This window comes from Gavia stellata, chromosome 4, assembly GCF_030936135.1.
Source record: "Gavia stellata isolate bGavSte3 chromosome 4, bGavSte3.hap2, whole genome shotgun sequence".
NCBI classification, from domain to species: domain Eukaryota; kingdom Metazoa; phylum Chordata; class Aves; order Gaviiformes; family Gaviidae; genus Gavia; species Gavia stellata.
The window spans coordinates 55,101,190-55,128,768 of record NC_082597.1 but is presented as its reverse complement, the minus strand read 5'-3'; the positions used below and the strand labels follow the sequence as shown (position 1 = coordinate 55,128,768).

At 45.1% G+C, this 27,579-nt stretch overlaps 1 protein-coding gene across 1 annotated transcript in view; it reads left to right on the top strand.

The window, feature by feature from the left end:
- The window catches only part of GRIN2B (glutamate ionotropic receptor NMDA type subunit 2B), a 166,512-nt gene that overhangs the window by 121,630 nt on the left and 17,303 nt on the right, over positions 1–27,579 (top strand). The window contains exons 4-8 of the mRNA XM_059816544.1: positions 14,703–14,911; positions 15,225–15,396; positions 16,068–16,221; positions 17,763–17,888; positions 20,884–21,113. Coding sequence (XP_059672527.1) covers positions 14,703–14,911; positions 15,225–15,396; positions 16,068–16,221; positions 17,763–17,888; positions 20,884–21,113 — 891 coding nt within the window. The remainder of the gene's footprint in view (positions 1–14,702; positions 14,912–15,224; positions 15,397–16,067; positions 16,222–17,762; positions 17,889–20,883; positions 21,114–27,579) is intronic.

Below are 27,579 nucleotides of genomic sequence, written 5' to 3'. Positions count from 1 at the left end.
AACAGGCTATGATGAGCTGAAGGACAGGCTGTATGTCATTGGCACGATGAGTTTCCCGAGGTTTGCAAACACATTTGAATTTGCCCATTGATTTAAGCGTTAACAATCTCTTTGCAGATAATACGTAGGAAAATCTGGAATCTTTTTGCTGTTGTGATTGATATTGCTTGAACTTTGATCATATGCAAGAGGCAGCTCAGCTTGTTGAATTCATTAATTGCTAAGGCGTAACATATTCACTTAATTGGATTCTCTGCTAGATAGAGACATATTTATATGTATTTGTATATGTGCTTAGTGTATATATTTAGCTCCACAAAGACTGATATTAATGGAACGTTAAGGTTGCCTGGTGAAATAATCAGCAAACTAGAAGGGATAAATGTTCAGTCATAAGCACGATCTTTTCTGTTGCAAGAGGGCTAAGACCTGGCTTACTGGATATTCTTGGCACAGCGGAAAAGCAGGCAGGGCTAATGTTGCACTTGTACGTGCCTTCGGCTGGCCATGGGGGCTGCTCTGCACTGGCCAGGCCACTCAACCACAGTGCCTGACTCGTCATTGAGGACTGCTGATCAGCCGGACCTTCTCCAAGGCTGTTTCTCCTGCCCAGGTCTTAGAGGCTCCCTCTGTTTCGTTGTGCAAGACAGCACCATGTTGGTGAGCCACAGCTCTCAGCCGCAGCTGGGGAGCATCCTTGGAGGAGGGCTACGAGGAGGGCAGGACAGGAGAAGTTATCCTGCCCTCTGAGGAGGTTGCAGGCTCCCTCCCACCCACATCTCACCTGTGTCTGAGGAGACCTGCTGCAGGGGGTCTTGGGGTGGCAGAGAGGCTACTTCAGAGCCATGAGGGAGAGCTGTGCCCCAGGGCATTAGCTGGTTGAGCCTTACGTTGTGCATGGGATATGAGATGGACCTGCTTCCTGGAGGCTGGAAAGGACAGGGCTGAGCGACGGCTGTGTCAGCTAGAGTGTTGCTGTGCGCTCTCTTCCAGGAAAGGTGTCTTCAGAGAGCCAGGAAAGACAGCTGCCTGGTTGCTTGTGCCACTTCAGCTTCCAGAGCAGCTGGAGAGGACCCAAGAATGTGCTCTGGAGCTTTAGTTAATCTCCTGATCCCAAACTAGTTCTTAGCGAGTACCATATAAAATCCCACTGTTCCTTTTACAGCTGTCGATCCACATGCCTGACCTGCTGTACTGCCGCTCTGTCATTAATCAGCATGATTTCCACTGCTGACTGCTGTCATGCACGGCTGCTCTGCAGTAACTGGCACCCTTCTACAGCAAAGCTCCTTCCTCTGATGTGGGGTGTGAGGGTGTTGCGGGTGCAGCCCTGAGCTGCACGATTTCCTCTGGGGTGGATGAGCTGAGGCATCTCCTTAATACACTGGCTTTTGTCATTGCTCTCAGCTGTTACATCCCTGTTCATCCCCCTTGCAATGTGGGATGGATTATTAAGAGCTTTTTATAGAGGGGAAAACTGAGCTTCACAAAGCTTCAGTGGCTTGCTTAAGGTCACAGAGTAAGCACAGGACAAGACAACAGCCAGCACTTGGGTCCCTTCACTCCTGGCATTTGGGGAGAAAGCATCTGCACTCTGCACAGCTGCCGCAGCTGCTTAGGACAAGTTTGCCCTACGAAACCTGGCTACACGTTGCCTGTGCTGGCGTAGGCTTGCGACTGTAAATCCACACTGTGCAGAGCAGCGCCACAGGGACGCAGCAGCACAGCGTGGTGCAAGGCAGCTGTGTGAACCTGGCAAGCTGCCTCGGCTTTCAGTTTAGCCCTGCTAGGCTAACGTGGCTAGATAGCATCTGGACTGTAACTGGATTGGTGTTCCCATGCCATCTACGCCCACCCCCATGTTTCTACTCTTAAGGTTACACAAACCAGACCAGCTTGGTCCTGTCCATACCTCCCGTGCAGACCAGCCCTCTCTCTCCTTAGCCTGTTATAAGAATACTGCTGAAACGTGAGAAACCTGCCTGCAGCATAATCTGCCTGATTAGTGCCTTCCTTTCCTCTCACTTTCTGGGCACCATGGCCATGAAGGACCTGCCAGCTTCACCCTCTTCCACCTCTTTCTAATGCTCCCTTCCAATTTGGCTTCTACTTTCTTTGCCCCGTTCAACCCCTTGGCAAGGTCAGTGCTGCTTCTTTCGTCATAAAACGGGATTGCATAATCTCTACTTTGGTTGATTGGTTTGCTGTCTATTGCCATTTCTTTATTCCACTCTCCTCTGTCAGTGCTTGGTGATTCATGGGTAGCTCTTTCTCCATCTTCACTGATACATTCTTGGCCCGTTTATTGGTTTTGTAAGAGCTCGTGCACATTCAGTCTGTATAAGCAATTGCATACAGAAAATAAAAGAACAGTGATTTCATCTTTAGCTTGTGAAGTCAAGCTAGGAAATGCCAGTCTTGTTTCCTGGGCCACTTTAATTCTGCTCCTTCAAGTTTCTTTGCAGTACAAGGACTGAGGCAGGGACCCCATGGAGAGAGCTGCATGCACTCATTAATTAAAACTTGAATAAAAATGTCCACACACAAGTCGGATGGAAGAACGGCTGAAAAGGAAACCATAAACCTGCCATTTCCTAATATTTCAACCTAAATAAAGTTCCTTTAGTGTAGTTTGCTTTATGTGTGGGGTTTTTTGTGTGTGTTTTGTTTTCTTTTTAAGCGGAAAACCCAAAATCTTTTCTCTAGAAATGTATTGTTCATTCTTATGCATGCTGAGCCTTCAGCACCAAATCTGACTGCTCAACCCAGTGACTAACCTGTACTTTTTCCACAGACAGTCATGACAGCTCAAACTGGTTTGCCTTTCTTCTCCATCCTAAATGGTGGAGTGCAAGTAACCTTTTCACAGTGGGGCGCATTTAAAAGACAGAGGAGAACCTGGATGGTTTGTCCACATTTTGCGGGCAGCCTGATAGGGCTTTTGCCTTTCCCTTGCTCTGCCAAAGCTGAGGTGTTCCTTGTACTGACTGTGGTTCTGGTGGGGTTGTCCCCACTGATAGGCTGGGTTGACAGGCTTAGCTCTTACAATGTTTATGCTCAGATGCCATTTGGGCTGTCTGCCAGGATTTCTGCAAGAAAGTGACAGAAAAGAAATTATGATTATTTAACAGTTTATAATGCAGTTAAGAGTGAATGAAATTTGATGGGCCAAAGTAAAAATCATGTACCTAGCCTCAGGGTTTTTTCCCTGCTGACTTTCAAATGCCTGTTGCAAAACATGGAGATGTTGGCTTTTCTCAGGGAACCGATCTGAAGACTCTTGTAATGGCAAGTGTCAGAGAACCTAATTAGAGGCTTACTACTAACTCCCCTTATAATAGGGTTAACTACACAGTACACACACATTTAAATACACTATGAAGTTGTCCAGCTAATTCCAGACTGCAAGAAGACATTCCACATGTGGACTTATATGTGCCACAAAAGACCTTTTGCAACCGGCTGAGAGCCTTAGCTTCATCTGTGTCTCCAAGACTGCCTCTGTCATGCCTGTTCTCCTACTTTAGGCTGCAGAAAGGGAATGGCACAAGACCTGCTTTGTGTCAACATGTTTAGGCAAAAATGACGGACAAATCTTTGAAAAACAGGTGTGCCTGAGGTCCATCAGGGCTGAAAGAAGGGGAGGATTTTATCTCCCTAAGGTCGTGCTCCCAAGAAACCAGTCCTTGGCTTAACCCTTCTTTGTTAGCTGGGGTTGGCAAATACATAGCTTCCTCTCTCCTTCCCTAATTGCTGATTTCAAGGTTACCTCTCTCTATCCATATTCACGTCTGATTGTACTTTTACACAGAGATGACTTGCAGCCCAGATGGCCTCAGCTGGGCCCTTGGCAGTTCTGCCTGGACTCCAACCTGAGATCAGCTTAGGATAACTGCTGCGGGGGGTACCTCTGTGTGTGTCTCTGTGTGTGTGTGTGTGTCTGCACCTGTGTATCGGATGGGAAAGGAGAAAAATCTTTGGCAGAGCCACTCCCTGTTGCTCAGAGAGTGCTCACTGGCTCCAGCCAGCGTGGCAGTAATGCACATGCGTGCAGTGAACCAGCTGTCCCACTGGTGGGCTCCATCCAAGGGTCGGGTCTTCTCTATAGGGTTTAGGTAGAGCTGGCAGGTCTTGTCTAATGCTCTGTCCAAACATGGCAGAGTGCCATGGTTTTCAAGCAAAGCCAAGCATTTGGCTGTAACAGTGGGTCAGGTGGGGGTCCTGCAGCTCGTGGGCTCTCTTTCTGGAGCCATCATCCACCAGAGAGGCTGAAGCATGAGCTCCTAAGGCAGGAGTCTCCAGCTGGGGAGAACAGCCCACACCAGCTCCTGGGAGCCCCCGGCTGGCCTGGCAGCCTCTCCTGTATGCTGGGTTGGTCTGCAGCAGCACGGACAGAAGTACCCTGGTAATGCTCACTGCTGGCAGAGACACACAGCGCTGACACTGCTGTGGTTTGGGCCAGCACTTCATTTCAGGACAGAGGTGAGGCTATCGTTTGGGCGCTGTTGGGATGGGGACAAATCACCCAGCCCAGCTCTAAGTCAGTGAGAGCTGAGATGTGAGATGAGGGGGAAATCACACCATGAGTTACTCCTCCATCCCTGTGGGTTTCTTCACCACTTGCACTGGTCTCACTCCTGCGGCCGATCCTGGCACAGGGGCAGCAGGGCAACAGAGTGAAGACATGATGGAGGCAGCAGTTAGGAGACAGCTCTGTGCAGTGGGGACCAAGTCCACTGGTGCACACCAGTGATGGGGGGCAGGACCATGGGTGGGTGGGAGATGGGGTGCTGATGAGCCAGGGTATGAGGGACCCCTGCCCCTTTCTGCTCACACAGGTGAGGCAGGAGCTGTCTGCTGCCTGTTTCTCCCCCATCCTCTGTCCCCTGTGTTTGTTGGGGACCACCTGAATGACTAAAAGAAAGAAAGAGGGAGGGAGAAACTGAGTCAGGGCATGAGGTTATCTCCATGCCTTCTCCATAGAGACAGGCAAGGGAGGCATTAGATAAGAAAAGGTGCAAGGATGCTAGAGAGCAGCCCCCTTAACCACACACAGGGTAGAGGGAAAGCAGCAGGGGTGTCCCTGGTTGCCTCTATCCCACAGCTTTGCTTCCTGTCTGGCCCCTTTGCACATCTGAGTAAAGAGACCTGGCAAGGAACAAGGGTGCAGGGCAGAGCTGGTGTTTCTACTCAGTTTGGAGAGCTGGTGACAGCCTGGAGCAGTGGCTCGGTTGGCTTCCCCTTGGGACGGCCCCAGTGCCAATGCAGGAGGCCCCCCAACATGTGCCAGGTTGGGGGGAGGGCATGTAGACATGCACCCTGAAGGTGTGGAGGTGGTGGGGCTGACTGTGGCTATGCCAGTGTGAATCCAGGGCCAGGATCTGGACAAAGGGTGTGCGGTGGGTGGGCACAGCATTTGCAGCCACCTGCCCAGAGCTCTCAGTGGTGGGAGAGGAAAGGAACAGGGGCGTGCAGCTCTGTAACTGCCTTCCCTGAAATCTTGCTCCCAACATGTGCAGTAATTGCTCCGGAGGAGGCATGTTCCTCCCCTTTTCACCAGCGAGAGCAGAGCTGAGCGCCCTGCGTCTCTCTGCGGAGGGGCATGCATGCGGCCGTGCCTGCCTGTGCCTCTCTCGGCGGGTGTGCATCTCTGCACGGGGGCAATGCGGGGCTGCCGTGCGGAGGGCAGGGGCTCCTGCTGATGTATTCAGGGTGGGGAGGTGTTTCACCCGCTGCGACACCCCCCGGTGGAAGTTAAAGGATCTCTCCAATATTATTGGAGAAGCTTTTCAAAGCGGCGCCTTCGATCTTGCTTGCACAGCTCAGAAAAAAAAAGTTTAGGCAACCTACCCCCTCTTTCCTCACATTGCCTCCTCTCCTACCCCTGCTGGGGCCTGCTTCAGCATTTAGCTTTTCTCAGCAAAAGGAGATGTTTTTGGCCTTCCTCTGTATCTGCATTTTCAAACATTCCTTCAGCCTCAGGTCCCAAGAGATGCTGGGAGAGATATTTGTTGTGTGTAAAAGGTAGGTGTCATAGCACAGGGGAACACATGTTGGGGTTTTGTACATTGCTGTACAGGGCCCACTTAGAAGTCGAAGCTCTAAATCATCTCCCAGACTCTGATGTGAATTGGCAAGCCCATCCCTCCCACTGTGTAACATGTTTTAGGGGGAAAAAAAGTCTGAGCGAAAGAAATGAAAGCTCAGCAAAATGCAAACCCAAGCCCAGCACTCAACAGGGAAAGCCAAAGGGAAAAATCATTAGATAGGGCTTTTCATGCATGGACACGTACTAAATGCAGACACATACCTGCACAATGCAGATGCACTCCTAGAGACCACAAAATGCTTTCATAAAGCATTTAGATGCCTATACATGCACATAAAAATACATTTTTCTTTAAACCTTTGTGACTCCTTACCCCCTGTGACAAAAAACATGCAATCTTATCAGTATCCCTGCTACATTTTCCCCTGCCCCACGGTTCTGCAGAGGAGAGCAGTAGAGATGCTCAAGGTGAAATCTCCTTTCACCTTAGATGAGCAAGGATAGAGGCAGTATAAGCTCCCTGGCTTTTGATTTTATTTCCCAGACCAGAATCAGAATAGACTGATGTTGCTGGAGTTTAGGACACTGTATTAAGCTTCCGTCTCCTCACACAGAGTCATTTCAGAAGGGCATGATGGCTCTAAGGATGCAACATTATTGAAGTAGGAGTCTGAGTTAGGTGCTGTCACTGCCTGTTAGCTGGAGATGGGTTATGTTGGATGGTACAGTTGGTCTGCAGCATTTGTTAAGATATAAATTTTTTTCTAATTCTTCTTCCAAAATCCTAACTCCTGGTTTGCCCCCCCTAGAAGCTATGGCTTTGCTGAGTTACATCCTCCAGCCTACTCAGATCACAGTCCACACTACCATGAACAGCTTCCTCTAGCCTCTCCCCTCATGTCTCCTAATTATGCCTGTGTCGATTACAGCACATCAGGTAGCACTGAGGACTTTGAACAAGTATGTCCCCCTGGAAATCTTGCTGCTCCTGCATGAACCAGCCTTGCCGGGATGAACCACTTCCTGGGCTACCAAGTTAACACTACCATCAAGAACAACACCATCTCCCAGAGGTAGCTATCAGGCGATCCTGGCTGGCTCTATGCCTGTAATGCTCTCTTTGTACCTTCTGGTTTGGAGGAATGATTTACCAAGGCAAACACTCTGGCATTCTCACAGCCCTGACCTTTCTGTGACACCAGTGGAGCTCCATAGTTCACTGACTTTGCAGAAGTCAGAAGTGCTCAAAGTACATCTCATTAGCCTTCTTAGGCTAATCATGGCAGGGGACAGGACCTCAGCAACTGCAAAAAGCATATAAATGCACCAGGAAAGAAATGTTTCAGCAAAAATGGCAAGAGCTGTGTAAATGCCAGACCTCAGTGAGCTGGGGGACTGTGTTTCTGCAAAGAGCTTTTATTCCCAGAATGAGTTGTAAAGCAAGAGCAAGTACTTCATCGTGTCTGTATTCTAAGCCAAACCTCTCTCTAGCATATGCCAGGTGCTGTATAAATATAGAGGGAAGAAAATTCCACCATCTCCTGCAGCCTACATGTTTAATTGAAAGGCTATTAGAAGCAATTCCTGCTTCTGCAGGTGCAGTGAAGAAAGCAGCCTTCCCCAGGTGGTTGTGGAAGGTGAACTAGAGGTTCAGGAAGGAATGTTGTTTCTGTGTTAATTAATTTTGCATGTGGAGTATTCACAACCATTTCTTGTCTGCTTTGGCTGATGTGGCTAATTAATCATCTTAAGTGTCTGTAAACAGGAGATTTTTGCTCTCTGTGGCATCTCTTCTCCACCTGCTGTAGACCAGCCTATGTGAGGATACAGACCTGTGGTATCACAGGAATTATACATGTGGTAACGGCTGTGATGTCAGTATTGTAAGTGTGAGAGTCATGACTTAACCAACTAGGGTGAAGGCTAAGAGGAATGTTCTATTCTCAGGGCACTGGAGAAGGTTTTGCTGCTGAATGAGGGAAGTATGAGCACAGGAGGTGGAGATATCAATAACAAGAGTCTTTGTGTTCATGTAGATTAGTTGGGGGACAGATAAAATGATTAAGACTGAGTTTTGACATTGGCAGACTGAAAAGTCAAGAGGAAAAGGTTTTCCACGGAGGAATTCCTCCTCTTGCTTCTGCTTAATTAAGGCCTCTGGACTGGAAAGGCTCATCTGGTCCCACCCCTGCTGCTCTAGGCAGCAACATGATATAGCCCTATACAAACTAGTTGTGCTTCTTCTCAACCCCATTTTAGTTGTTTTTACAGCTCCTTTCAGGCAGCTGTTCCAGAACTTCCCTCCTCTGATGATTAAAATCCATCTTATTTTCGAGGCAAATTTCCTCATAACCAGTTGTTCTTGTACCAACATTGTTTTTCTGCTTAAAAAATCCTTTTCTTCCTCCCTTGTGTATCTGTCCCCACTTTATTTATACACAGCAGTCATATCCCCTCTTGGCCTTCATTTATCTAGGTTAAACAAGCTTTTTAATCTCCTCCTTTAAGGCAGGCTCTCTGGTCCCCTAATCACTCAATCCAAGGTTATTGCTGATAACTAGCTTTTCTGTAAGGTTCCTTGCTGCTTTGCCCAAACTGAGTGTAAAACAGCATGACCTATTGCCTGTTCAGTAATTTTGGGGTGAAGAAATGTGTCAACTATCAGATCCAGAAAAAAAGACATCAGGGTGCTGCTGTTAAAATTTGCATTTGTTCTCCACCTTATCTCTACGAAGCTAAAGTCTCCCATAATGACTTAGCTCCTGATACAATTTCTCTTTAACAACAGTAATGACATCTCCAGATGTCATTTCATCCAGACTGAAAGCCAAGCCTGTGGAGCTACAGTAGACCCCTCTAGTTCAGTCCTGGTGGAATATCTTGCACCAGCCTTCCAAGAACTATCTCAATCCCAAATGATTCCACTTTATTTATGCATGATTTATTTCTTCACAGTCTACTGCAGCATTAAGGTTACAACAGCATCCCCCAGGTTTACCTTTACTTTTATGTATCCTGAGCAGTGCATACTTCCGTTGGCAGTGCCCCAGTTATAATTGATATTTCTATGGTGTTTCTATTATTCCTACAGTAGCACTTTTCAGGTCCTGCCCACTTCTTCTGGTTTTCCCATGTCCTCATTCAGTATCTGTATGAATTCTACTGACAAGACTCTTATTTCTTCCTGGACTCTCTCTGCTTCCCAGAGGGGTTAGGTATTCTTTTCCATCAGCTGTACGACCAATAACACTACTCTTTTCTGCCCACTGCCCACCATCCTACCTTTACCATATTTGATCTTCCCTGTTCCATGTATTAAAATCAGGTGTAAAAGTTACATAAGCTTTTTCCAGTTAACTATCTGACAGCAAAGATAAAAGGCAGGAAGTTTTCACATTTACAGATGCTGTATGTGTTCCCTCATCTAGCTCTAGACACCTGTGTGTGTCCTCATTTGCATACTATTTGTAAGCCTCATAACCTTTTCTGTATTTATCTACCCAGTGCACTCCAGAGGTGAAAAAATACCATTATCTGCAGTTTACACAACGCAGAGTGGAGGCACAAGGGTGCAGATCAGGTTCCAGAGGTCCTTGGTGGAACAGGGAATTTCTGCTTTCTAATCCATGCTCTGTGTTCTTGTCTTAGTGCTTCCCCACTGGAATGAAGAAGCCCCTCAGCTCCTGGGAAAAAAAAAGTAATAAGGGAGGAAACACTGAACTTTTGGGGAAATGCAGAAAGCAGTTCAAGTCCTAAATGAGTTTGGAATGGTCTTTCTTCTATTCTGTAAATGAAACCACATCCCTTTTGTTAGTTTTGTATTTCTTCTATACCAGGCGTGGCAGAAAGTGAGAGAAGATTTTAAATGAAAAGAAAGTGGTGAAAAGCACAGTACCAATTGGAGCCTGAATGAAATAAAAACTATCAAAAGACTTTGCTCAGACATAGCTGTCCTGTAGCCTGTTGAAAAACAAGGCTTCACCCCAAATACAAATACAATACCTCTGAGCATCTTGCCTAAGAAATATATTTGAGCATTTCTGGTTTTATCCAGAATTGTGTTCTGCTGCATAGTCCTTGAAAGCCAAATTTCTAGGAGGTTTTGTTTTCCCATCTGTTGACATTAGTTAGAGGTTTCTCCAGATGCTCTTGTGTTTTGAAGTCCTGCCTTGGCATACTAGGAGGAGCGCAGAGATTGGCTTCTGCCCTGGCTAGAATAGACAATTTTGGAAGTTCATGGGAGTAGCTTGTACTTGTCTGTACTACCCATCTGGGTAAGGATTTTGTAAATGGTGAGACTGGGTGCTGGTCATTTGAACAGGCGATTGCTTTTGCCAATGAGATAAGGTATCCACTGAATGAAACTACCAACTCCTCTGTGTTATAAATATCTTACCGACCTGATAACACTGAAAAGAGCACAGGTAGAAGAATAAGGACATATACTCTTCTGGTATAAATTGCAGCAAGAAGATTTAGGCTAGACATCAGGAAAAAAACCCTGTTTAATGGGAAGGATAGTTAAGCGTGGGAATAGACTGCCCATGGAGACCATGGGCTCTCTGTCAGTGTAAGAACAGGTTAGACAAATATCTGCCACAAATGGCTGTTACAAGCCTTAGCTTCCCTTGGGAGGAGAGAAAAGCCTCTGTTAAGAATTAATTTCAGGGAACTAGTATGATACACCTTTCATTAATAACATACTGCAGAACACTTATTCTGGCTGCATTATACCACGGTTAAGGCAATTTGCCAGCATGCTGGAAGGCTTTTGGAAGGCTCTCACTTATTTTCCCCTTGCATAGGCAATTCTAGCTTTTGTCTGCATGGGATAGTTTATATACTTAGGCAAACCAATAGCATATATGATTGACTTTTTGTTCTACAATAGCTCTCACTTTCTTTCTTTGCAAATGTATTGGACTTCTACTTCCAACAGCTTGTTATCCAAAGTAGGATGTTATATTCAAGGTAAAAGTTAGCCACTCCCCTCCCTCAACACCTCCAAATTCATCCCTAAACCAAAGTGACTTTCCTTTCTTGATAAGATCAGATGTGGTACAGACAGAGCAAGGGGAAGTTAAGGTGAAATTCTGGCTCTTAGGAGCCCTGCCCTGGCATACAGGAATATACCTAGGGATTGGAGAATATGATTAGAAGGGAGGTTTTAAAGATCTCCAGCATCCTTACTTTTGCTGATTCTGTGACCCTCTAGGGCTCCTGGTGGGAGTTTGGATGACTAGACTCTGATTGGAGAATACCCAGTGGGTCTTGAAACTGCAGGGTGACAAATATGTAGGATGCCTGGGATGGTTTATTTTTCCTCTTTTTGCTGAGGCAAACACTGAGCAAAACCTAAGTAATAACAGTTCAGAAGCTGTTAGTACCAAATACCCTGAGACTTCAGAAGTGCCTTGCTCTGCTCTGCACAGCTTGGCAGGTTATATTCTTTAAGGGAAGGCATCATTACCTGGACAAATCTGTGACATTTAATTCTGTTGTGGCTAACCTCTGTCCCCACAGTAAATTGTTCCTTCTTTCTCATGGCAGATTATCTAGCATATGATACACATTTGTATTTTCTTTCTCTTGCATTGTCTCCATCCTCTGCATATGTGGTGTTTCTTATTAACCTTACTGTCCTTGCTCATGGGTTGCTTAAGCCCACTCTTCTTTAACTACATGCATACACATGTCACCCTTGCATGCATGAGCATGTAAAGAAGTCTGCCCCCTCTTAATTCACAGGGCTTTTCTGACTTTTCTTATTCATATCTGTACATGTCTGCAGGTATATGTCATGCCTGATTGTTCAGGTTAGCAGTGGAACATAATATTTGCATGTATTCTTGAGATACTCCATAGTTAATTTGAAAATGTAGGTCAGAACATTCCCTTGCATCCTGTTTTTCCTCCTTTTTGGACAATTTAGAATGATTTTATTGGGATAGCAAGGAAGAGATGTGTACTACTGTACTTGTAGGCTAGGTGCTTCAGCACGCAGGAGGCTGTGGCAAGACTGTCATTGTTATCCTAATTTCATAAAGTTGTCCATGTAGTACAACGCTGTGAAACGTGCCTGGCACACAGCCTTATGAATCTCCCTTTCTGTCCCAGAGAACTTCTGGGTAATTACGAGTTGGTTTTGCCTATCTGATCTAATTTATCACTTAGGGGTTTATATCATGCCTATTACTGTGATATCTAAGTGCTGCCGAGATACTGCAAGATGTCTCTTTCATCAACCACCTATTTCTGTGACAAGTTAATGTTACTGAGCTGAAGTCTGGGCTGTTCTATGCAGCATCTTAATCACCGGTCCCTACTGAGCCCCGCGTGTGCACTTATTTTGCTTGTCTGGTGGCTTCACTGAACTGGTTTTGGGGATTTGGGCTCAGTCACTTGAGGGTTAAAGTTACACTGCAGAAATCTCTGGCTCAGATGATGATAAATTGAGCTGCTTGGTCAGTGAGTGGTAAGTCCAGGGCTGAGCAGACCCTGGGTGAGCATGTGGGTATATGCTCTTTATTCCCTCAGAAATGCACTCTCCACATCCAGGCTTAGATATTAGCATGAGTACAGACCATCTGCTGCCCTAGACAACACTACCTGTCTTTCGTGGACAAAAGGGGCCACCAGTTCCCGGGGCTCCCAGTCTGCCAGCTTTCAACTGCTGCTCAAAGTGTATTTAAAAATTAAAACAACTCCCCTTTGCCCACCCAAGTAACCAAAAAAAAAAAAAAAGGAGAGAAAAAGAAGAAAAATAGCTGTGTTCCCTGCTTGCTGGCCTGAGCAGTGTGACTCCAGGAGTAGAGGGAACATTAGTGACAAACTCTCCTTGGCATTTTTTGCCAACTGCTTGTTGTAAGGGCCCTTGGGAAGCCAAGACCAGTTGCCTGGCCACTTCACCCTCTTCTTCCAAAACCCACTGCCTTTCCCTCACTGGGGTGCTGTGTTCATGCTGCAGGGATGGGTGGGGAGGCTGCTGTCTCTGGGTGATTTCTTCTGCCTTTCTTGTCCCTCCAGAAGCCCCCAGAGTGGATTTTTCTTTCATGGCCAGACAAAGCGTTTGTTTGTTTGTTTTCAAGGTGACAAGTGTTTTATGTGAATTCTAGCTGGTCTCAAATGCCAAATCCCAGCTGGTCTTTGAGTTTCACAGAATAACTGCTGACACCTAATGAGCCTCTAATAAGTGCTTCTCCCTCCCATCCTGTCATTTAAATAAATAAATGACTGAAATTTGGGGGTGGTGGGAGGTGGTGTTGGATTGCAGTGGAATGAAGCTTTTCTTTTTACCCACCAAGCAGGTACACCGCTAAGAGCAGTCATGCAAGCTTCCCACACACTCACACTGCCTCTGCCATCAAGTCAATGTGTCTCAGCCCTGGCCTGGAGGGCTTTATTTGATGATGGTGAAGGAAAGTTCCTTCTAAAGCCCAGCTGCCCTCTCAGCTTCAGCTGCCAGCCAAGGTGCTAATTAGTGTCAACTGTGATGGGGGGAATTGAGAACAAAGGCAAGACTTTGATAGCTGAAAACATAGTTGATGTTCATGTTTTTTCTTTCCTGGATTTTTTGTAAGGAATTGTCTACCATGGGCAGTGGGTGTGCTACACGTATCATCTCTTCAGGGACTGGAGTGGCTTCAAAACAATTCTTATTTGTGGCAGTAGGTATAAGGCAATTGAGTCCCATCCCCCTTTTCTGACTGCTGAAGAGATAATCTCTGTTTGCTTAAGAAATGGAAAATTGCAATATAGCCTTATGGAAAAACAGCAAAATTAAAAGAACATAGATGGTCTTTGATCTTATTTTTCATGTGTCAGAAACACAGAGCAATTCCTTGTTTCTGGCTAAGGTATGTAACCAAGTCACTTTGAAAGGACAAGAGCAGGTATTTCAGTAAGCCCTTAGCAGGGGATAGCGAGAACTACTGTTAGCGAGCATCTTTGTCTATGTTCTTTTCCTGTGAAGACACTCCTAAAATGCAGAACATCTCCCTCTTCAGTTGCCTGTCTCTTGGAAGAACTCAGTCCTGACTAGGAATGGGCAATCTTTTTCCAGAAGAAGGAGTTATTTCTGGACAAAATCAACATCGGTTAAAATGAATCTATTTATTTGATGAATTTCACTGAAAACAAATGAAGACAAAATTTTGAAAAAACAAAGAAGTTCTATTTTGACTTTTTCAAGTGAAGTATTTCAATTTGCCTGTTTCAAAATGACATTTTATTTCAACATTTGTGTATACTTCTCTTTTTAGCAGGAAAAAACCCCATTTTTGTTGTGAGTAGTAGGCTGAAGTCAACATTTCAGGAGACAAAAAGACCTGTTCCTGTTGTTTAGCTGAGAAAGTTGAAAGACATTGTGTCTGTTTGACCATGGTGATGGTATCCCCCTGGTCATCCACCCACTGTCCCAGAGGGTGAGACCATCAGAGAGAGGAGACAACCCAGACATCTTTCTTGTTCTCCACTTCCCCCTAGTTTGAATCCACTTACTCAGAGCCTTCTCCCCAGAAATGTCCTCATCTTACATGAGCTGTGAGCTTAGGTGCTCCAGAGTGATTCTCCTGCCCAGGCCTGCGGGAGCTGTGATTGATGTGGAGGGATGGGGCAGCTAGAAGCCTATCTTCTGTGGTTTGTGTCTCCACAGGTGGGGAAATGGAAGGAAAAAAAGTTGCAGATGAAGTATTACGTGTGGCCCCGCTTTGAGCTGTATCCTGACTCTGAGGAACGCGAGGATGATCACCTGAGTATCGTGACCTTGGAAGAGGCACCGTTCGTCATTGTGGAGAATGTGGACCCCCTAAGTGGCACTTGCATGAGGAACACAGTCCCTTGCCAAAAACGCATAGTGACTGAGTATGCACCTCTGGGTTTTTCTCCTCCTGTTGGGCTCTCCCTTCTCAGCAAAATGTAGAGAGTCTGTTGGGCCAATACCATCATACCCTGATAATCCTTTTTAGAAAAGTCACCTCCATTTACCAAGCCTGGCCCATGTCCATTCATGACTGGCCCCATTGGGCAAATCATCGTAGCGTGTCCCTTCACCCTCCAGCACAGATAACACAAGTGAAATCCTCCACATATGGGAGGGGGAGTGCATACTGACAACAGAAGGGAATTAAAGGAATTTTCTCCAGTCTTTTAACCCATTGTTGTTGTGATGATTCAGGAACAAAACCGATGAAGAGCCAGATTACATGAAGAAATGTTGCAAGGGGTTCTGCATTGACATCCTCAAGAAAATCTCAAAGTCTGTCAAGTTCACCTATGACCTCTACTTGGTGACTAACGGCAAGCATGGGAAAAAGATCAATGGGACGTGGAATGGAATGATTGGAGAGGTCAGCAGCAAAGGGAGGGCATGGTGGGCTTCCTTCCTGGGCTGGGTGAGATGGGTCAGGTCTGGTCTCCCATAATTGTTGGATCCCCTTCTGGGGAAGGGACAGAGGTGATTCTACAGAAATGATTGACCTGGATCCTTTCTGGGCATGGGGTGAATTAATCTGCTCTGACACTCTGACCATGACTACCTTTCCTGTTCAACGATTAATTATTATTCTCTGTAGTGTCACAAATTTGGTCTTCACAGTCAAAGAAAGAGGATGATATCCATGCACCAGAGAGGCTGTAACCTAGATTAAGCTTAGATCGTATATAAGGTGCATAAAGAATGAAGTAAGACTTTGCAGTGTTAGAGGGAGGAGAAAACAAGGACAGAAAAATGAGATAAGACATCTTCTCAGTGGATGATGTGTTTATCCTAAGACTTCTGCAGATTTATTTTTTATACTCATACCAGCTTTGAGGGGAAGATTAATGTCTATAGATTTCCTGAAAGAAGAAGGTGTCCTAATGAAAGATTAGAAAGGAGAGATGATAGAAACAGTATAGGAAATGGGATTACAGGAGTAAAAGGGCTGTGTGGAAAGGCAGAAAGGTGAGAAGGGGCTTGGCTGTGGTGCTTGAGAGGTGCCTTGGCTCTGTGTGTGATCTCTTCCTTTCCTTCCCCCAGGTCGTCACCAAACGGGCCTATATGGCTGTGGGATCCCTCACCATTAATGAGGAGCGTTCAGAAGTGGTGGATTTCTCTGTGCCCTTCATTGAGACAGGAATCAGCGTCATGGTGTCACGTAGCAATGGAACTGTCTCACCTTCTGCCTTCTTAGGTATCATTTTAATCTAAAATTAAAACTTCACCCAGTGTTCATCAAAAATTAGGTGAAGGTTGCTTGTGATTCTTTGCCTGAAAGTCCCTTTTTGGGAGTACCTGTGGGACAGGTATATAAAAATAAACTGTGATATTTTAGTTCTAAACCCCAAGCAAGCAAAATCCAGGCAAATGCAAACAGGCACTGCCTAGGAGATCCAAGACATTTCTCAGCAATTGTATACCTAATCCCAGCAAAGAATGGGCTCACTCAGAGTTGTCACCTACTCTGCAGCATGTAGTTTCCCAGTGACTCAACTAATAGCATGTTCAAGGAGTGTAAAATTGATTCAAGCCTTATAGCTGGTATGCAATAGTACTTAGTGATAACAATTAGCAACAAATTGTTGCACTTTGAGAGACATTATTTGTAAAGAAGGTATTAACTTGACCCTCCCTTGACAGAGCAACTGGTAGAAGTTAGAGGTCTAATAGAGCTTTTCAAGAAGAGTTCAGCTATCAGTTCTGTGCTGACACTGTGTTTTCCAATAAAGTGATTTCTAACGCTTCAGTGGTGGAGGGTGATCAGAGAATGCAGAAATGATACTGCATTTTGCCAAGACATCCATGCCTTCCTAGTATGTACTATTTGGCTTTATAAAATCTTTATGATGCAGCAAACACAGTATATGAGTTATATAATTACTGTCTGCTCTCTGCCAGCATCCTAAGAACATTTACGAACAGAAATAACTTTATATGGGTAAAGAAATTTTTCCAAACCTCTTTAAGTAGGACTTTCATGACTACTTACTCTTCAGGAGTTTTTGCCTTTGGCCAAGCCCACCAGTATTGCTGGGTTATGCAAAGGCAACGATAAAGTTAACTCCAAAATTTTAAATTGCAATTTAACTGAGGTTGCAATCTTGGCTATAGTCTGGAGCCAAGTTTTAAGTTTCTTTTATCTGGTTCAGTCCTATCTGTATCTGTTCAGGCTTGGAGAAGTAGAAAACCTGGCAGTGATCAAACACTTGCAGAATATGAACGCTAACATTTCTAGAATGAGCCAGTGTTCCCATTGCTACAGGAATGGGATAGTTGAAAAAACTACTATCATTACGGCTGAACCTCAGAAATTTAGAAATGCTCTTTGGCTCAATAGCATCTTGAAAGTTGGATGCTTGTTTGAAACTCTGCCAGTTCTGCTTGATTTTCCCCCCTCTCTCCAGATGGTGCTGGAGAACTTCCTGGGAACAATCTTTTATCAATTCATTTTATTTTATCAATGCATGCCACAATGGCTGCTTGTAGTTTCAGATGGAGCCATGTGTCAGAAACGTAACAATAAGAAGGAATGCAGTCATTACAGAGACAGAAACTACACTTCTCCCAATTAAAAAAGTTTTTCAGACTCGGGTCAAAGGCTTTGTTGTAACTTCTGTTTCTCCCCAGCCCAGTTTGCCCCACCCTCTCACTGGGGTGCTCTGGAGAGCGAAGGAGGGGAGGGAGGGGTGAGGTGGTGTATCAGGTCTTTCACCATGGTTTTCTTTTCCTCTCCAGAGCCTTTCAGTGCTGACGTATGGGTGATGATGTTTGTGATGCTGCTTATCATCTCTGCGGTGGCTGTCTTCGTCTTTGAGTACTTCAGCCCTGTGGGCTATAATCGGTGCCTTGCTGATGGCAGAGGTAAGGGGAGTCCCTCCTTGCCATGATCCTCTCGTGCTTCCGATCCCGGCTCCTTTGTTGGGGCATTTTCTTTGCCTTGAACATGATACCAATCTAGCCCACTCTGAGTTGTGCATTTGGACGAAAGAGGGCAGGAATGGAAGTGAAAAAAGGGCTCTGAAGAGAGCAGATGTGTATAATGGATAATTTGCTTGGCTCGGGAGACGGAGCTGTGTCGCCTTTCATCTCTAAAGCACACACCAGCTCCAACTCGTTTCTCATTGAGGGGAAGTGGGTCCTGGTAGCCAGTGCTGGCAGTGCCTATGGTGCTGTGCTCTCTGAGGCAATCAGGGCTCAGTGCTGTAAATCCATCCTTTAGTGCTACATCTCCCTGGAGAGCAAGTTGCTCTGCTGGCCTCCCAGCATAGTGCTATGTCCTCCAGACTCCACATTGGACACCTGGGCATGTCCCTCCCCTACTTGGCTCTCTGGTTTGCTAAGACCAACTGAGAAAGGGGGAAGCTCATTTTCCTGGGAGTGGGTGATGGATTATTTTGCAAGGGCAGCAGGAAAGATGGGAACAAGTGAGTGACCCATCTCTATGGTTCTAATCTTCAGAAGACTGCCCAATAAGTTAAATAGAGGATGGACAGACAGCCTAAGAGGGAGCTTTTTTTTCCTTATTGGCATGAAGACAATTAGCAGGTTGAGCCTTCTGTCATCTCCATATCTTCACCCTCTGATGAATCAGCCTGTCAAACCTTTCTGAGTTTATTGGTCCGTTCAGAATAGTGGTAGAGAGGCAGTTATTGGAAAATGTACTCATTTGCTCCCCAGTCTAGTGCTTTGAGTGAATTTATGCCATCAAATTAGAAAGGAGTGAAAAAAAAAGTGTTAATGAGAATGCAGGCAGAACCACATATATGGGGAAGTGGAGAACTTCTCTCAACACAGAGCTGTGGAGGGCCTTTATGGCAACTGGTCATAACCACATGGATCTGTGGACACAAGTAAATACTGTTAAACCTGTGAGTCTCCTGAGATATATTAACACAGATGTGGAACTGGAAGCACTTCTTAGTACAGGTGTGCAGTCATGCAGTTATTAAGTTAGCTGAACTGCAGCTGCAAGTATCAATGTTTCTGAGTAATTATGAACAGTACTGCATGATCAAGCAGATATTATCCCTGACAGATATAACTTGAAGATGTAGAAATCGGCTGCAGAGACTGCAATGCTTGTTAATGAATGCTCTGGCAAATGTTACTTTGACTGCGTTCAAACTAGTCTACGACAGAATACCCCTTCCTCCCACACCTGCATTTTCTCTTTATGGACACCAAGATTTTCTTTCCAGGGTCAGGTGGACATGCCCTGATCTAATCCCTAAATGATGTTAGGTTGTTGTTGGGGCACTCAAAGTTGGAGAGCTCAGAAGGATTCTGGGTCCAAAGGTCCTCCCTGTGGATTGGAGACTCCCGTTGCTGTCTTGATTTGTGGCTGACAAAGTAACTGTGATAGCACATGGAGTGATCAGTGGAGAGAGGAGGGCTTTAGGAGGGAATTTCTCAAGATTTCCTTACAACTTACAGTTCCCACTGATGATTTGCAGGCCCTACACCTGTGTGTCTTACGGCTCATTAGTAGAGAGGAATATAAAGCTACCACTCCAGCATGTAAAAGGGCAAGGACCGCCAAACTATGTTTCTTATAGCAACTTTGTCTCCCGGGCATCTAGAGGCTCCAGTTTTGCCAGGTGATGATTCTGCTTTGAACTTGATGTGCAGTTCGCAGGGTCCAAAATGAGTGCCTTGCACCTTTCAGTTGTATTTATAGTAACACAGTTAGTGCTTTCAGATGATCTATGCTATTCCCTGCTCAAGGGTTTGGAGTGTCAAAACTTTCTTCTCTTTTTGTCTCTGCCGGAGCCAACTTTAACCACAGGCAGCAGCACTAGGCACCAGTCAGCCTACCCAAAGGAGAAGATAAAACATGGGATGCTAACCCAAAAAGTTGCAGAGCCAGGTTGGCACTATTGGAAAAGTGACAGACCCTTGAACTGTGCCAGAGGGCTTTTGTCCTAAGAGGGTCTTCTCAGTGTCTGAAGCAGGATCCTTGGAGTAATTGCAACTGCAGTCTCCCTGACAGCTCCTCTTGTGCTCAAGTTGAGCAAAATTTGGTTTGGGTTCCCAATAATGGAAACAACGTATGCTGGGGATCTGAGACTGCGGCGAGACCAGCAGGATTTCACAAGTGTTCAGGCCTCGTTCTTCATGAGCACACATGGCTTTTGGGGTATGAATGAGCTTCCATGCTGAGAAATGAATAAGGGGAAAATAGCAGCTTTTAGAAAACTGGATCTGCTCCTGGACTGTCTGGGGCAGAGCTGCTGATTTTCCTGAGATAGACCAGAGTATATGTCACTGTTATGTACCTTAGACACAGAACATGGGGAGAGGGGGCTGTGTTCTTCTCTGGCTTTTGTGTCTTCAACAGACTGGGTAATGAAACCCCCTTGCAGAGGTATTTGTAGAGCCCTGTTATTTCAGATGGTGCTCTTCCTGGCACCTGTACAAGCACAGTGAAGGCCATGTTTTGCACAGGTTTGTGCTGGGAACTCAAGGACGACATCACTGTTGAATAGCTAGCAATGAGGATAGAGTTTTTCTGAGCAAACTCTATTTCTGGTGACAACACTTGAACCAAAAGGGAATGTTTGGGTTTTTAGATACTCCAGTCAGATACAAAAAAAAGCCCTTGTATAAGGCTTTAGTGGAAATCTTTGAGACAGGATAAATATGGAAGCCTGAGGATGTTTTAAAAAAATAATTTTTCAGGGTCACACTTTGCTGAAATATGGTGTCATGAACATAGGGGAGCACAGCTGTGGACATTCATCGCACATGTGAATAGATACTGCTCTTAACTCTGAAGTCAAGATGTATATGTGAATAGAAATGCAGACCACTTACTCTGAGATGCTCACTGTGGGATCATGTTTCTCAATCACTCTAGAGCCAGGAGGTCCCTCTTTCACCATTGGCAAAGCTATCTGGTTGCTGTGGGGGCTGGTGTTCAACAACTCTGTGCCAGTGCAGAATCCCAAGGGTACCACTAGCAAGATCATGGTGTCGGTGTGGGCCTTCTTCGCTGTCATCTTTCTGGCCAGCTACACTGCCAACCTGGCTGCCTTCATGATCCAAGAGGAATACGTGGACCAGGTGTCTGGCTTGAGCGACAAAAAGGTAATGGATCCACCCAAACCCTCAAAGCAGCCTTTTCCGCAGAAAAGGGTGCTCTACTCTCTCTGCTTTGCTTTTACTGGGAAAGTGTTCAGTTCTTTTCACAGTCACATCACAGCTTTAGTCCCTAGTTTAAATAGCACAACTGCTCTTTGTTGGTATTCAGTTGCTTTTTTACATGCTTTAAGCATTTCAGGAATGAATTTGAAACAGAACTGAACTGTGCTTGCTTGCATGATCCCAAACCACACCTTGATTGTCAGCAAGAAATTAATTAATGGAGCTTTGGAGACGAAGTGTATAACGGCTGCAACCTGTTTGTTCAGGATGAAATAACTTGTCTGTGTGAGAATGCTGGCCATTAGGCTAGCAAATACGATCTGTTAGTTTATTCTGGGGACAAGTTCTGCCCAGGGGGGTAAATCAGTGTGGCTTTGATGATTTGCTATTGCTTGCATTTCAAGTTACACTGTCATTTTTTCAAGGCCTTTGGAAGCTTAGTACAAGAAAACGTTTCCTGTTCAGTGTGTTTCACTGCCTTGTTTACATGCCCTGCATTTTGTTCTTGCAGAGCATTTGCTTTTGCTGGGCTCTTCACACTGAGGATTTTGAGGAGATTGCTCATGCATGCAGGGTAGAACTGTTTGGTTCATGAGGGTCTGAAGCTTTGCACACTGCTTTATTTTTGTTTTGTGGTGAGGTTACTCACAAGGAATTCAGTGCTGTGAGGTTCGACTGCCCATGCAGAATTTGTTACTCAATCACTGGGGCTGCTTAAGGGGTCACGCGGTTGTAGGCAACCAAAGAGCAATAGGTTGCACACACTGCTATCGGGGATAGCAGCAAGAAGAGGACTGCAAGTGTTGGTTTGCTACTGCTAGACTGGTTATAGTTACCATCTCTTGTATCCACCATGATAGTCTAGAAATAAATTGTGGCCAGGCACCCTGTGTATATGGTGCCCTGTGCAGCATGCTGGAAATTCTGTGGTGGATTAATTTTTAAGAGTTTTTTTTCCCTTTTGTTGTTTTTCACTGGAATGAAATATGACACAGAATAATACAATCCATGCAGAAGTGCTTCTCTTATTTGTTTTAATTTCAACCTCAATTTGTTTCATGCTGTCTCCACATTTGCAGTGTGCTGTGTTGAGGAGGGGGTGGGGGGGAGGATGCTTTTCTGCCAGGTGGAGGTTGTTGCAGAGACTCCTTAGAAGCTGTGGACTCCCTCAGACTGAAAGGCACTGTTCAAAACCAGCCACCCCTAACAGCGTTAACATGTTTGTCATCATTAGGTTTTCAACTGTCTGAGCTAAATAGGATAGTTCATACCTGTGATCTATTGTTTCAGGCTGTGCCTAGGCTCATGGAGAGAGCCACACTTTCATTCTTGTGTTTTGCAAGATATTCTTCATACCTGCAGATATATGTGCATGAAATATCAATTGAAAGCAGTAACTCCTGGAGCTTCACAGAGCCTTTGGATACAGGTCACCGGGCATATTTTATATGATTTCACTGTAGGTCCACCTGTGTGTATTGGAATGAGGTCATTTTCTCCCACTTTTCTTTGCCAACATACCTGTGTTTTCTTTTGCTATCCCAAAGCATATGTGCTTTGTTTCTTGGGGAAGAGAAAGGCCACAGTGCATATTCGGATCATTGCGGTACGCCTCAAACACAGCTGCTAGTGCAAGTGCAACATTTAGTTAAAATTAAGATCTACCGGAGCATCTGGAATCAGCTGAAAATTGGCTGGTAATAACTGAAGGCCAACTGCTGCCTCTGGAGAATAAAGACAGTTGGGAATATCTCCATCCAAAAGATGTGAGTGAATGAGCTTGATCTACTGGGCTCACGGATTTCCACTCTCTGGACATGCAGAGGGCCCTGCAGAATTTGAGAGCCGCCATCCAGGCATCTGTTGCGCTGCTTCAAGATGCCCTGGTTTGGGAGAAAGTCAATCTTCTGAATCTCTTCTTTTCCCTCTTCCAAAGCCCGCATACTACTTGCAATTCACTCACCCCCTCAATGTACTGCTTGGCCGGGATGCAGGGTGCGGCCACATGCAGGGGAGATGGAGGTGTGCTCTTCCTCCCTTTTCTTGCCTCCTTACATTAGCCTGTTCAGACTTTTAAAGGAGGCAGTCACTGACAAATGCCAGGTGGCCAAGAGGAACAATTGTAGCTTCCAGTCTCTTTTATATCCAGTGGGTGATCTGGTGTCCACAGCAGAAGTGAGGCAGATCAACCTTCTGGCCTGCTACATCAGCTGGCAAAGGCAGCTGTGTCCAGCACAAGGAGTCAGCTGAGGATGTAATCCAAGCCCACAGGCAAAGGGCTAGTTATTTTAAGCTATACCCTTCCTACTTGCCTAGACTCAGATCTGCTTGCAAATGTCTTTGTAGCATGACAGTACCTGGGGAAGGTGTCCCACTGGCACTGTACAGCAGCCAAAATGTCAGATGCACTCACAAAATCCATTACTGTGCCTGGCTGGGGAATGCTTGTCAAGGTCAGGCTGGCTAAACCCTGTGACAGCCACCCTGAGGGTCTCCTTGGACCCTCTTCCTTGGGTCTTGCTTGGGAAGAGCCGCTCTGAGAGGTGCCTATGGCTGCCAACCTGCCACTTCCCCAGAAAAGTGGGCTGAAACGCTTCAGCTGTCTAAGGACTTGAATGGTGTGTTGGCTGTGCCCCAGCATTTATTTCCTAATGACATGTAAGACAGTGACAAATGTCATATCCCCACTGTGCTGTGTGGGTCCTTGAACAGGCCTATCTGAGCTGGGCTGGAGCAGATACCTCTGTGCCAGTGTAGTTCGTTGGACTGAGGGTGGCTGGAGGCTCCCTGTACTGAGCTTAGTGACCTCTGCCGCTCTCTCTCTGGCCCAGGTGATGCTCACCCTGCTGAGCGCCACCCCTCTGTGCTCAGCTGGCCCAAAACTGGTGCCAGAGCTGACCCAGGAACCCACCTCACAATGGGTGTTAATTCCCCCATGTTAACCCTTGCAGCTGCTAAATCATATGTCAAGCTGTGGCTCTTAATACTGGTGCAGCCACGGGCAGTTTGAGGGAGGAGCAGCCTGCTCCTCTCTGAGAGCAGCACTGGCCCAGTGAGACCTGCAGGCAAAGAGCTGCTCTGACAGCACCTCCCTTCCAGCTCCCTGCGCTCGCGGTGTGCCAAACTGCTCTCCTGCACAGATGCCAAACCAGCACCTGCAACCTCTGTGGGTCCACCTTGTGCAGTGGAGTGGCTGGATGTGGTCCTGGCAGGAGTAGAGCCATCCTGGCCAGGTCAGCTCCCCGGCCAGAGCAATGCCCCTCGACAGCAGTGCCGGCGAGCCCAGCTAGAGCATCCTTGCATGTGCCACCAGGCTGCATCCATCTGGGGTCCATGTGGAGGGCTGCTATGGTCCCGACCCCCTGCAAAAGCCCTGCTGGTAAGACGGCCCATCGCAGAATACTGCAGTCAGTTCTCGGGTCTGGATTTCATCTGACTGTAATCAGGAGATATAATCCAATTTCCAATAATGGGAGAGCTTCAGACACATTAGAGAAACAAGTGCCTGCAGTATTTCAGTCTAACGAAGGCAATAAATACAGGAAAGATTATATAAAATGAACTAATGTGTGAAATAATCTAATAACTATACGAAATTTCCCTTCATATACAGTAGTAATAGAATAAAAGCAAATGTGGACAGCCAGCAGGGCATTTAAATAAAATAATTTAGAATGCAGTAGGTTAATAACAATAAAAAAAATAGTATCCATGCCTATAAATTGGTCAGAAATGCCAAAGAAGCTAATAAAATATCAAAACTGTAGTTTTGTAATTGACATAAAAAGGAGAGAAATGGATTTCTGCATGCCTGCCAATTAATATAGATTGCTGAAATTTCATGTGTATTTGACTTACTTGCTTTTTAAGATGTTAATGAAATGTTGAGACAAAGGACCTTTTTCTATGCAGCATAGGTCAGATTTTTTTTCAATAGATATGCTTTTTTTCAAAAAAATTAAGTTTTGGAGTTAAAACTGGACAATATTTTTACTGGAAAAAAACCTGGGGAGAGCATAAAAAGGCAGAAGGATATGTTGATATTTGCCAAAGTAGCTCATTTTAGTATACTTGAAACAAAATACTTTGTTTGATATTTCCGACATGTATTTTTGACTTGTCATTTTCTAAAGGCACTACTCATAAAAATGGCCTACATTTAAAAAAAAAAAAGGAAAATAAAGATCTTTTTCTGTAACAAAGGAAAGGGACAGAAGGAGGTAATTGGAAGACAAAACAACACACGTTATTCTGAGGTGAATGAAAGATTTCAGGTTGATACAAAGCAAAAGTCTCACTGAAAAACCTGCAGAAAAGGATCTGCTGAATTTTTGCAGTAATAGATGCTTGGCCATGAAACAGAAAAATGAATTATTTCCCACATTGTACTCTGCGGCACATTAAACCTAAATTATACAAGGATCCCAGATATGCAGAACACTTAAGCGTGTGCTTAACTTTGTGCTCATGAGTGGTGACATTAAAGTCAATGGGCTATTATTCACATGTTTGAAGTTAAATGCTTTTCTGAGCTTGCAGCTTTTGTACAACAAATACCTGTTCTGGAGAAGTCTAGGAAAAACACCAAGCGGGTATATCTGTCAGCTAGAAATTTTCCAAGGGGTCCAAAAATGGGGGTGAGTCGTGTACCTTGTAAGGTCTGTAAGGGGAAGATTGTCTAACCGGATGGCTTGGAGGTAGTACAAATCTTCCATGGGATTGTGCATTTACTGTCAACAGACATTTGTGGTACTTTCACACATTTCTGCACGATACAAAGGAAGTTTTATGTGGCAGTGTCCAAAAGCAGAAAATATGCAGTCCTTTCAAAAGCAGTATGATTTTTATTGTCAGGAGACCTTTGTGGAGATATGAGTTAGCTAGACGGAAGTAAGACTGCCACTTTCAACTCTGTCCTCTTGTGATAAGTCAGAACCTTTTTTAAAATGCTTAGAGTCCAATGCACCTTACTTGACCAAAGCCCAAAAAAATAAGGAAGTCTCCAAAACCCCAAATCCCTAAACCTTTTGTCATGCTGTTGAATTTATTTCCACAGTGCTTCTTTGGGGAGACATCTTCCTGTAGATAAGTTGAATTGTGTTCAGTCTTTTGCTTAAATATGACCTTTATATATAACAATAGTGGTACTGACTAGTGCTTAGTATAACAAACATTGGTTCATAGTGAAGTGTAGAAAACTCAGAGCTCTGATAGTCTGCAATTTTATGCCTTAAAATCTGATGATTTCTTTGCACCTCTTTGTAAATATCAGTTACTATAGTATGAACTATTTACAAATACTATGTAGTGCAGTATATATCTGTGTAATTATGTATTATCCTAGTCTTCATATTAATAAATAGCTGTTAAAATAGCTACAGCATATCGTGTGTTAGTAATAGATCTTTCTAACTGGTGACTTACATTTATTGTGTACATAAAGATGATCTCAGATAATTTTTTACAGTTGTAGATGGGTACATTTATTGTAGATTTAGTCATTCTGCACTCTTTGGATTGGCACAATTTTTATGCTTTCTGAGATCCTTGGAAAAACCTCTGTGCCTTTGTGCTAAGAAGTGATTCAGTAGTTTTAAGGCTATAAATGTTTAAAGTCAGTGGGTTTTCAAGCATGCTTTTTCTCCCTCCACTTCAGTCCTACTTTCTTTGTCATTCTCCCTCTTTTTTTTAGCTCAGGGCTTCGTAGTGCAGAGCAGCGAGGAGGCTGCGATATGCTTTAGCCTTGACTCAGTCTCTCAGGATTCTCTCTTTTCTGTTGATCTTGGGGGATTTAATGGCAGTAAAAATTTGTAATGGGACTCTTCAGGATTAGTGCCAGTTAAAATGCAGTTTCATTGAGAACTTAAGCAGGTAAGATACATGGGAAGGGGATACTCAGAGTCAGACCACAGGCTTAATTCATCCTTGCTGGAAAGGGAGAAATGCAACCCCTTGGGCTTTACTGGCAGCACGTGTTAGAGTTGCTGGATGAGGGATATCAGCGATGGGGCCACGGCATGGTCCTTAGCTTGCAGCTTTTGCATTCCCCCCGCTGTGCCATCCTGGCCTTTCCCAGACCTTGGCCACCACTGACACTTCATCTTCCTTTTAACCAGCTCTTGGAGCTAACCCTTTGGAGGCTCTGGGCAAATTTGGTCGCTTCTGTGCTAATTGTTTGGCAGTCTGGAAAAAGCTGTCTTCAGAGAGTTACATAATGGGGGGAAGGAGGGGGGGGAGCAAAAGATTGTCCTGCTTCTCACGTCAGTATAAGTCAGCAGAGAGGGAAGCAATGAATATTTTTATTTATTATTTATATGGTGCCGTAAATGTACTTGGCACTCTGCAGTCAAATAAAAGACAATGGCCCTGCCACCAGGATTTGGCAGTCTGAGAGATGAGAGCTGGACTC